We start from the raw sequence: 11,448 nt of genomic DNA on the forward strand, positions 1-11,448 counted from the left end.
GTCCTTCGCTGAACCGCCAGTCAGCTGGTGTCTGGGGCTGGTTTGAAACAAATAAAAAGAACGGACAGACGAACAGAAAGGCGCGAAGGAAGGTGTTAAGACAAACAGATGGAAATGCGTCGCCTACTACTGATGCTGCAGCAGCTCGTGGTGTCCGAAATGCAAATGTCACGTTAGCAAACCGACCCCCGAAAAGTCTATATGGTTTATGCTGAGAGCATTTCCTGCACGATCTCCCATATCGGTATCGAACCGAAACCCGAAGAAAATTCAATTAAAAAATGGCGACAAAAAGGTGGTGGTGAACCAGTGGTTTGCACAGACGATCGGAATCGTGGCGCCCCTTTCCGAGGAGCACTCGATTGAGCTCAAGGAAAACAAATATGTAGCTGGTGGCGCGCTGGCGATGGTGGCACGTTGATGGTGGCTCGTTGTTTGCGGCCAGCTCTTCGCGACCAGTTTTCGAGTGCGAGTGCAACCTCCCCATCTAATGGACAGCTCAACAGCAGCAGCAGCAGCAGCAGCAGCAGCAGCAGCAACACCATGCCACCACCACAACGTTGTCCGCGCGGAGTCCGGTTTGCTCGAGATTTAGCGAAACCTGCTCCAGCTTGGCTGCCTGCGCTGCGCTGTGGTCTGTGCGCTGCAACACATGATACGCGATCGTGTGGCAAGCGTCGTACGATGGTCGTCGATCGGCCGGTCGGTTGAAGGTTGACGGTCACACATCGCGTTTATCTGCTCGGTTGAATTCGTTATCATCGCGAACATGATCCAGTTAGTCCGGTGGATGCATGATGCATCAAATCCGATTCCGAAGACCGATTCCATCCACTGAATTAATCGCGCCGATAGGTGATGCTTCTTAAGAGCTGCCGGTTCGAGGCCACCGATCAGACGAGTGATCAAACCGTTCCGTCGTTTTTGAACTATCAGCGCCTCGCATAAAATCGGTCACCATCGACAGCGCAGCTTCGGTGGAACGGTGGCCGCCAAATGGGGGGGGATCCCACTTCTTGCGCGTGCGTGACACCTGATCTTCGCCATCCGCGGCCATCCGTTCGCCAAATGTCAAACCATCAAAATGAAGACGTAGCGACGGCGACGGCACACAGAAGCGCGAAGCAGCGTAGGGGAGACGCAGAAGGAGAATGTTGTGTTTATGTTGAAAGCAGGGACCGGGGCGCTAAATGGACATGGCCCCCCTCCCCCCGTCCTTCGCCCCCATTCAGCAGCAGCATCCTCTTCATCATCATCCCTCTAACCTTGTGAGGTCCGTCCCCCGGGGGATGCCGCAACGGAAACGAGGTAACCTCAAAGGGTGGTGGCCGACCCGATATTGTTATTCAATCGTTCGTTAACAGATCGGCCGAGCCAGCGGCGCGAGCAGAAGAATGTGCGCCACGGTGACGTCGGCATGCGTGATGACGGATGGCGGGCGGGATGATGAGTAATGATAAGTGGCCAATTGGGATTTGGGGTGCGGTGTCCCATCATCGTTCTCCTCTCTGTTTACCATCTCAACTGAATGGCGAGTGGCAGGCGGTGCGTGGCGCGCAAATGCCGATGAAATGAAGAGTAGTGTGCAACTGTACTCACCCTCCTTACCTCACGATCCTCCGGATGGTCGGATGAAATTGAAAGTAAAGTGATCGTGCTGGATGCCTGATCCCTCTTCGCTAGCGCACATCTCGTCTGCGATCGTGATCCATCAATTTGCGGTCGTGTAGTGGCGCAGGGAAGGAGGATTTAAGCTGAGATGTTTCAATTACTATATTCAAATATGGATAGAACTCAACATCGTATGAGACGAAGTCCCCTCCACTTGTTTCGTGTGGCAAACTTGCGATCGCTATAGATCGAGATCAACTCATTCGACTTAGGCTAAAAGGCGGGCAGTGTAAGCCACGATCGCGGTACGATTCGTGCAGTTTGTGAACGAACCACTACACAGGTAAAGGTTTCAAGTATACCTCTACCATCACTACCACTTCTATGACACGTGAATGGATGCGCGATCGCGCCTGATCGTCACAAGCGATCGCGGAGTTTAAATCGCCTGAAAGTAGACATGTTGGCTAGCGGAAGGCGATGGTTTTCTCTAGATTTCAGCATAAATATTCAACATACGTGTAGAAAAAAAAGCAACATTCCGCTCCAAATGGACAAATGTTTGAAGAGAAGATTAATATTTACAGCTTAGTCAATGGTTTGGACAACATTGTTGCGATATACTAAGCAATAAAATGGCAAATAACATACCGATCAACATCAGCTGTGTTTCGATCAACATCAACTGTGCTTGGGGCATTTTATGGATATTTTTATGAAGGTTTGCAATAAAAACATGAATAAAATTTTGTCGAATAACTTCTTATAACGGTTTAGTCAAATTAGATTGATTGACTTTTTAGCAGAACATTTAATTCCTGGCTCAATTTTGTAGTATTTTATAACTTTGTCACAAATTTTAAATGAATGGGTTTTGAAATATATATTAATTCAACATCTAGTGTAATGTAAATCCAAATCATACCAATCTCAACCTCATCACTTTCTTTCAATGCTCGAGTCTTTGGATATTTTATTTGGAAAAATACGTTTACTTTTCTCTGAACCATTTATTGATTCTCGTTAACACATAGTTATAAATTATATTTACAAAACGTAAAACAAACACAAAATAATGAAAACAAAAACGGACAGGAATCTCACAATGCTGCTAAGGTGAATGGTTTTGCCATAAACGACCTGACGGTATCAGGATCGGTTAGCAGCATGTCTAGGATGTGTTTGATGATCCATTAGGATGCTCGGTCTGCTAGCCTATGATCAGATTGCCCTCAATGTCTCGGTACAAATCGGCGTTGATGCTGTACATGGCTTCCGACTCCGGACAGTTGACATTCGTCCACCAATCACAAACACGGTAAGCCTAGTAAGAGAACAAAGACAAAGAAAGAGAAAAAGAGAGAGCATTAATATGGAGATCCAGAGGAACACCTCGGGGTGATAAAAAAGGATAACGGATATCGATACTTGATTGAAGACGGTGCCGTTGGGGCAGAGGAAGGAGAACATGTAGCCGGTCGGCAAGCACCAGTGCCACACCTGGCACCGCGTCTCGATGTCCGCGTAGTAGCCCGGCGTTCGATCGGAACACCGGAACGTCAGCCCGGATGGGATCTTATCGTAGGCAGGATAGTCGACGCCAGCCTCGTAGCCGAAGATTTGCTGTAGAGCATCCACGCCGAGACGGTTGGAAAATGGAAAGCAAAATTAAAAGATTAAATAATGTTTGAACGGTGGAAAATGGGGTGCATTATGCCATTGTGTCGATTCAAATGGGAAAAAACACAAGCCAACCAAGCGATTAACTGAACGATTTGCTTACGGGTGGACCACACGCGTGCGCGCCAATCGATCAATTATTCAATTCCGATCGATGGGAGCGAGAGTAAAGTTTTCATCACCTCAGCAACTCAGCATCTTCATCATCATCACCAATCAAATTACAATCAAGCTTAATTATATGCTTCATTCCTTCCACTTTGGCCTCCGTGGGGGAAAGAAAAGCATAAACAGCCCGCCCGCTCGCGAAGACGATTCCGATCGATTAATATTCGTTACAATCTGCCCTCGACCTACCGTCGTCCTGTGCGGCGCTTCCCATTTCCGCGATATTGCGATGCGGTAATACTCGGCCACAGAGTCACACACAGTGGCCAGTGTTTGCCAAAAGTCGATTAGGCAACCGCGAGGAGGCTTTCTCAGTCGATTCCCTGCTGTTGCTACTGCTGCTGGCGCCCCCCCTCCCAAAAAAAAAGGGCGAAAAGCTTTGTTCCAGCGGGAAAAATCTAGTTCACGACTCACGAAAACCCCGTAACTCATCCATTCGGGGACCGGGAAGACGAGCAGCTCATCAGCAGCTCACTCGCTTGAGCGTGGATCGATGCAAAATCGTTTGCCCGCGATCTGTTTTCATTCGTTCGATTACAGCATCCACGCGGTGGAGGATAGATAGATGGCCAAGTCGTGAGCATACCAGCAGCACAACCATCGCCGAGGTCCAGGGGCCGGAAAACTCGTAAACATGCCCGCCTCCCAGGGCGCGCGTTGATTGTCTGGGGAATGTGTGTCTGTGTCGTGTCACTCGTGGATCGTGCCCCCTCGAAGGAAGAAGAAGGTGCTGGTGGTGGTACTGATGCTCGTCTGGTTCCCACACCGTATCACACGTTCCACCGATTGCGATCAGGCGGCTTGGAGCGGCGGTTGGGGAGACATCGGATTTGCTCTTGTTTTAATTTGGATTTTTATTTGCCTTCCATCCTGGCGCTAATTTATTTACATTTTTTGTTTCATCGCCAACACTGTTGCAACGGTTTATGATGGGTGATGGTGGTTTATGATTTGTTGGGTTGCTCGGGGGGATCAGTTCTTCTTCAGCGTGACAATGATGAATGCAGCGAGGCACCATAAAAATTATACAATCGTAGCGATGGAGCATTGTCTCCGGTAGAGTGTGGAGTGTTTTTAACCGGTCGAGGTCAGTCGGGGTGTTTAGGAGTGGGCGCTACTTAATTTTTTGTGCCACCATTAGACAGCAAATTAGCATCATTAGAAACGAGAGTAGAGTAGAGATAAGGTCTATTCTCACTCTAATTCAAGGTCGTCTGGTGATGCTGATCTGCCTGGTGTCACCAGAGTTGTTAGAGGACTTTAATTGGGGAATCATATCACACAAGCATGATCTGACTCTTGGTTCATTGTTTCAATTTTGATGTTTTTGCTCTTTTGAAGTGAAGATGCTCTTGAAGCGTTGGAAGCGTCTAAGCTTCTAGAATGTTTGTGATTTTGTTCGATAAACACTTAAATTGAAATGGTTTTTGTCTAAAAACTGGATTTGACTCTAGTTCCAATCGGTTCGTTCGAAAATGGAATACTTCTAACAAAACTTGAAAAATCTGAGGTATTTTCTTCACCAAAAATTGCTCAACTTACCCCGTACGTTTGATGACTATTGTACAGGAAGGCCGCAAAAGCTACAACCACCAGAACGGTCGTTTGCTTTCCCATGATGCTCATCGTCGTCGGTGCTTACTCGCTGAAAAACTCTGCGATCCTCCAAGTCACGTTGCGCGCGCTGTGCCACCTGTCTGCCAATCGGATTGATCCCCGTCCGTACGTTCGTTCGTCAGCAGGAAGTGTTAAGTAGGATGTGGCCGAAAATGCAAAGCAGATTTCTGGTATGTTAGCTGCCGATGCTGCTGCTTGTTTTTGCAACGACCCCCTTCAGTCGAATACAATAGATTCCGTTTGTTTTTGTTTCGTCTCCTCTTCGCGAACGCGAACTGATGAGTTGTGCTGTTGCTGATGAGTGGTAGCTGTTTTTCCTCTGCATAAGCATAAGCCCAACCTCTACCCGCTCGCTCCACTGTACTGCGATTCTGCGTCGAGTTTCAAGTTTGCTTTTTTTATTATTACAATCTTCCCAACTTATGCAACGATCAAACTCTGCCGAAGCCACACATTAACCATTCCTTTCGGATCTTCACATCGGCGTCGCTGCTGCTGCTGCTGCTTTTCTTAATTTATCTTCTCCTCCGTGCCTCGGATTTGTTGGCGGATGCTGCTTCTGCTTAGTAATTGTGATTCAACGCACAACAACAAACTGCAAGCAACTGCGGCATGCAATCCTTCACTTCTTCTCCCCTTTCGTCTTTTTCTTCTCGGGCGATCGTTTGGATTTGCAAAAAAGTCATTCACTTCACTTGGCAATTTTTCCTGAAGTTTGATGCTTCAGTTCACTGCACTGGGAGTTTCACTAAAAAACAAACAATCACTGGAATCTCGATCCCTGAAATGGCAGAAAAGGCACAATTCAAATAACCACTTAGTCCAACAAGTTAACTTAAAATGTCCGCACGAGCACGTCACGTAGTATCCGGTGAGGTTACGGTAGTAACTTTGAGTATCGAACCTCTGCAAATTCGCCGCCCACTACCAGAAGACACGTGCTAGCATCGAGATAAACGAGCCAAATGAAAACTCCGATCCAGCACTGCATCACTTTATAGTGAAGCTCATAACCCCCGCCTAAGCCACCACGAGGGTTTCCCCGGGAGGGGAAGGGATCCGTGCGCACGTACGTACGGGTCGTCGGCGGTTGGGCTGGTCGGTCGGTCCACCATCCATCCATCCGACCGTGAGTAAACCATTTTGTGAAACGCACGAAGAGCATTTCGGGTGGCTGGCGGCTGTGTACGGTGTCAAGTACTAGGATTTACGTTCCGATGCCCCTTTCACACCAATCCCTCCGCACCACTAAGGTGGTCTGGTGGAAAAACTGGGAAATTCTCTCCCACCCACCTTCCGTTTTCCAATCAACACCAGCAACCGAACCAACGAGAACACGGGGGACTCTGCCAGGGGTCTGCGGGTGCAATTAGATAATTATCGTGACTGTGGTGTGACTATTGCTTAAGTCCCATTCTGGCTGGCGGTCCACTAATTGATTCATGTGGTGCGATGGCATGCGTGTGCGAATGTTTGGGTGCGCGTATGTGCCGCCTTTGCCGCAGCATAGTTGATATGTTCTACTTCCGGAACGATGCATTGAGATCATTTTTTGCTCGTTTCAAAGTCATGTGAACCGAGCCAGTCTAGCCGATTTAGAGTTATTTGTTCATTTATGATTTATTGTTACCAATCATTGTTGGCAGGCGCATGGAGAGGTACTGGCAGCCTATACTATCATTAAATGATTGAAGATAATGATTTTGGAGTTGAAAAACGAAATTATTTGGTTGCCTTTAGGCTCATTTTTGAAGATGTTTTGTAAAGAAACTATTCAACTTATTTTCATTTAATTCATATTTCAATTTTTGCCCAATTTTTTTATGCTGAAAAAGTGATGCTTTGCGCGATTTTGCTTAAGGAAACGTGTTTTACATAATTATTGTAAAGAAAGTATCATCATTTTTAATGAAAACTCGACGGAGCTACCTAGAAAATAGTGTCCTGATTATGGGTTGATAATTTCAAACAGTTCGGTTCAGTAGATTTTCCAGTGCGATGGGAACCGACTTTGAAACCAGTGAGGCATTTGTCAAACTGGGTTCGTCGCCTAAACGGGCAAGTCGTTTGATTCCTACCAGAAACGGCTCATGTTTGATGATTTATTTTTAGCAAAATATCGACCTATTTGTATTTTTGCAAATGCCATAATAAACTACAACTTTTGAAGGAAATTTTTATCGTATTTTGAAGAAAATATTTTATAAAATTACATCCATGGCATCAGATTAAGAAAAGCGTGTCTGCATGAGGTGCGATCTTTCAAAAATCAATATCTTTGTCAGTTTTGCTTCGATTGGTACAAAAAAATTACACTATACTCTTGAAAGAATCAGCATTTATGGAAAAATGAAAAAAGTCTTGTAGTAATTTATGTCCATGATGTTATGTTATGTTATTGATGTTACCATTTCCTGTTTTTACACTAAATGTGTACTACACAGCAAATCACTCCACAAACTTTATGCAACACAGCTTATCGATTTCTGCAGGTATTTTCAAAGCAAAAGCCGGAAATTGAAGCCGCTCAAAATCAAGGGATCGGTTCGTTGGGCCCATACGAATCCTTAATAGAAACACTTCCTCTTCCTTGTTGCTACCATTCAGAAGGGAGGATTAATTTTTGTTATAGGATCGTTTTAAAAAAATCTTACTACTTACAAACCGGTTTTATTGTTTTAAAATTCTAGTTCATGTATGGCAGCTGATGGGACGAGGGAAGTTCAACTAGTTTGCAAGATAAACATGTATTAGGAAATTAAAAAAAAAGTATTCACTGAACGTTACCATAAACGTAAACGGTTCTCACTTATAAGTATACCCTTTTGTTTCACCCTTATTATAGCTCTATCGCTAGTATATTAAGACTCAGTCTCGGTATGCTTTCAATGTCAATCTATCGGCAACCATTTAGCTCTCCTGAGAAGATTCCTTCAAACGTTCCAAGCTGACCACCACCGCTAGGTCGTTCGTCAATCGGCAAGTCAATGGCACTCTTTGAATAATCGCATCAGCAGCAGCAGCAGCAGCACTTCTCGAAGACCTCGAAGACGCCATAAGCTACTACCATAAATCTGTAGATCTCATAATTCCGCCGGAACATTGAGTGCATTACTCGATTTATAGGCATAAAGTCTGTCCCCCGCGGCAGACGAACCGGCACCGAGAGAGATGCCGCTCCACAGTCGCCCTAGAATAGCATCCGATGAGCGATCTTATTGACCAGCCGTCCCCCCGTCCTAGTCCGACAGGGCTCGAGGGCTAATGATACGCTTCCACCGCAAAGCCACCACTCGCATCAGTTGGCCTCGTATGACGATTGAAGAACCGTTCGCGATCGCGCGGTTTATGACGCGGTTCCCTTAGTCCCCCCCAAAAGGCGGAGGTGGTGGCGTTGGTCTGTGGGAAAATGACACCAGCTGGAAGGCCCTTGTGCCATGGTGGCCGATTAACCTTTCACCGTACACACGCTCCGTGGCGATGAAGACATGTAACGTTTGAACCAGGAGTGCGTCCAACTTCGACACGGACCAGTAGTATGATAGTAGCAACTAGAAATGTCAAATTTATGTCGGCCCGATGGACTCTACTTCACGGACTCTAGCTCCACTCCGAGATGGTGTGAATGAAGCCGTGACCATCTCGCGATAGAACGGCACACACTCTGGCAGTACACGTATGGAGAGCCAATTCGTTCGATTAGTACCTGGTAGTTCCCTGGACCAGCGAGTGCGGTGTGGTCCATTGCGAATCATCCGGTTGTGCAATGGATGCGATCCGTCCCAGTGACAAACACTTCGTCGTCGTACTAGATCGCTTGGTTTGGGAATGGCATTTGGTACTTCTCCTGGACAAAGCGAACGCCGGCGGTGGACTTGCGAAACATAACAATGTGGCCAGTGGAACAAGGTGTCGACCGAACGTGTGGACATGGGAGGTGCACGAGAAGATGCGCACGAGGCCCGAGCCATGGGAAGCAAACACACGGATGGTTCTGTTTAATTGAATATTTGGTATTTGCTAATCGATCGATCGAGACGCCTTGAGCCTCGAGGAGAATTAAGCAGAGCTATGTACTTGCGCCTTTAGTCCAAAAAATCGATGCAAAACAGAATGGTCGATGGCGGTGGAGTGCTATAATTGAAACACTCACTTGCTCGATCGTTCGCTTGGTCGCTCGCTCGCTTCCCAATCATCTTGAGCCCGGTCGGTCGGTGCCAGAGGAGGAAGAAGAAGAGGAGGAGGTACGCAACAAGGGTGTTTTCCATTCATACCATTCATTGTTAAAAGTCGTCCAGCCCGTCGTGGCCATTGCCCAATCGTGACGCAGAACTAAATGTGAAACGTAGTTACATCGATCGATCGAGAGGCTCGACCGCACGCGCCCTCCCCACGGGGTGACCATGGTTAAATGCTGGCTGGCGAAGAAGAAGCTCGCCCTCCATTCAACACCTTTCGGTTACCCTGCCTCGGGGTCCCCCTTTTCCCTCCTCCGCTTCTCCGCAGTAAACGCACATTTAGCAATAAAACAAAATGCCGCAAATTTGCAGCAATTCCGCGACCGAAAATCTTTCTTTGCGCCCGGCCATCGTGCGTCCTCGCGCGTCGACCGATCGGCTACTGGCGCGTGGCCATCGTCGAAACGGGGTGCCATTGTTTTGTTGCCATTCTTGGCCAACCGCCAGAGATGCACCGGATTTAATTCTTCAATCCCGCGCTGTGTGGTCGGAGATGTGTAACTGTTGCTGCGGCTGCTCTCTCCTGGTGTTGGCCTTCTTGGTCAGCTCTGCCATACCGTGACGTAATGGCCCTTTGTATCTGCGGCGATGGACCCGCACCGGAAAGTGTCATTCAGTGGAGCTGCGAGCTGTTGATTCCACGATCGATGTGAGTAGCGAATTCGCTCCGTACTGTTTTTGGCAGACTCTGTTGTAGCTTTAGCTGTGTCTAGTGGATTGAATGGTGAAGTCGATCAGAATATCTCTTAGCCCAGCGGTGGCCATAGACATTTAGTGGAACGCACTCACTCGACTGCAGACACCTAGCGCGTATGCAGCTCTAAGGTCATTCACCATCCACTCGCCAAGTCAAACATGGTACGGGGGCCTTTTTCTCGATTTCACACCAATTAATGAACCAACATACAAATACGACCGATAACAATGAACGCCACGAGCTACACAACGCAGTGGCGGGGAGACGCAAATACGGGAAAAGCGTGAAAATCGAGAATGGAGGCGGTGTCGGGACGGTAAGTTCACAGCGGTGTAGGTGGTGTGCCGCGATTGTCATGTCGCGCTTGCGCAGCATATGAGTTGTGGGGTGCGCGTTTGCGTAGCTAATGGATCTAAGCGCCATTATTAGCCACCCAGAACCACCAGCGGCGTATCTAGTGAGGGAGTAGGACCTGGTAGCTAGTGGCTAGACACAGCGGTCTCACCGTATGGCGGAAGTGTCCGCCTTCGCGAACGCAAAACCAAGAAGCGTACCTTTTGATGATTGTCGGGGCGTTAACACCTTCTGGGGTTTACTGCCGGATGTGGATGCTAATTTTCACCTGTACTGAGTGGCGGAGAAACTAATATTTCCTGCAGATGATACTCATTAGTAGATGCCAGCGATCGTAAGCTATGTGACATGTCAACTGAGATTATGTTTTGGAAAACGTTCCCTTACCTTCGAGTAAGAGATTATCTAAGTTTCGTCTATAAAACATGTCCAGGCCAGGGCACTAAAAGCAATGTGATCCCTTCGGCGCTCAATAAACGGCCCTATGGCACTCTTGCAATTGAAGTGGAGCGCATCTTCCATCCCATCCAAAGCAGCAGCAGCAGCATGTAACAATCGAAAGTTGGTCACCATCACCGTGGACGGCGCAAGGGCGTGTTGCAATTGCACGTGGATGGCTGATGGCTGGCCAACGCTAATGATTCGGTTCCATTCGTTTTCGCTCCACCACCAAGCAGGGGACCCCTTGTAAAAAGCAACAACTGCTGATGCTGCTGCTGCTGCTGCTGCTGCTGCTGCTGCTGCTAGTACAATAACCGAATCGATTGCGGTAAAAGGTATAACATCGATTGTTCGATCGAAGGGTTGATCGCCGAGGGATGGTGCAGCCGGGTCGAGAAGACAAACAAACCATACGAGCGTCACTAAAGCAAGATTTCGAGTGTTTGGACTGCCAGCGTCATCAGTTGTAAAGCAGATCGTTCGTTCGTTCGTTTTCCCACGTGTCGTCCACTAGTTGGAGCATCCCCAGGGGAGGGCGAAGTAGCAGTGCGTGAGAAGAAACACTTTGCTTAGCCGGGGGGAAGATGCGCGATTCAGATACGAGAGTGAAGAGCGGACAAGCAGTTAAGATAAGATGGGCCC

At 47.6% G+C, this 11,448-nt stretch overlaps 1 protein-coding gene across 1 annotated transcript; it reads right to left on the reverse strand.

Annotated features, from left to right (window-relative positions):
* Window positions 1-2,794: 2,794 nt before the first annotated feature.
* LOC126576145 (U-scoloptoxin(01)-Er1a) lies at window positions 2,795-5,085 on the reverse strand. The gene is made up of 3 exons (XM_050237289.1): window positions 5,002-5,085; window positions 3,040-3,234; window positions 2,795-2,935 (listed from the first exon to the last, which is right to left on the reverse strand). Exons 1-3 carry the CDS (start codon window positions 5,083-5,085, stop codon window positions 2,822-2,824), a joined length of 393 nt encoding a protein of 130 aa, XP_050093246.1. The 3' UTR covers window positions 2,795-2,821.
* Between the last annotated feature and the right edge of the window lie 6,363 nt (window positions 5,086-11,448).

Source organism: Anopheles aquasalis, chromosome 3 (genome assembly GCF_943734665.1).
Source record: "Anopheles aquasalis chromosome 3, idAnoAquaMG_Q_19, whole genome shotgun sequence".
Taxonomy (NCBI): Eukaryota; Metazoa; Arthropoda; class Insecta; order Diptera; family Culicidae; genus Anopheles; species Anopheles aquasalis.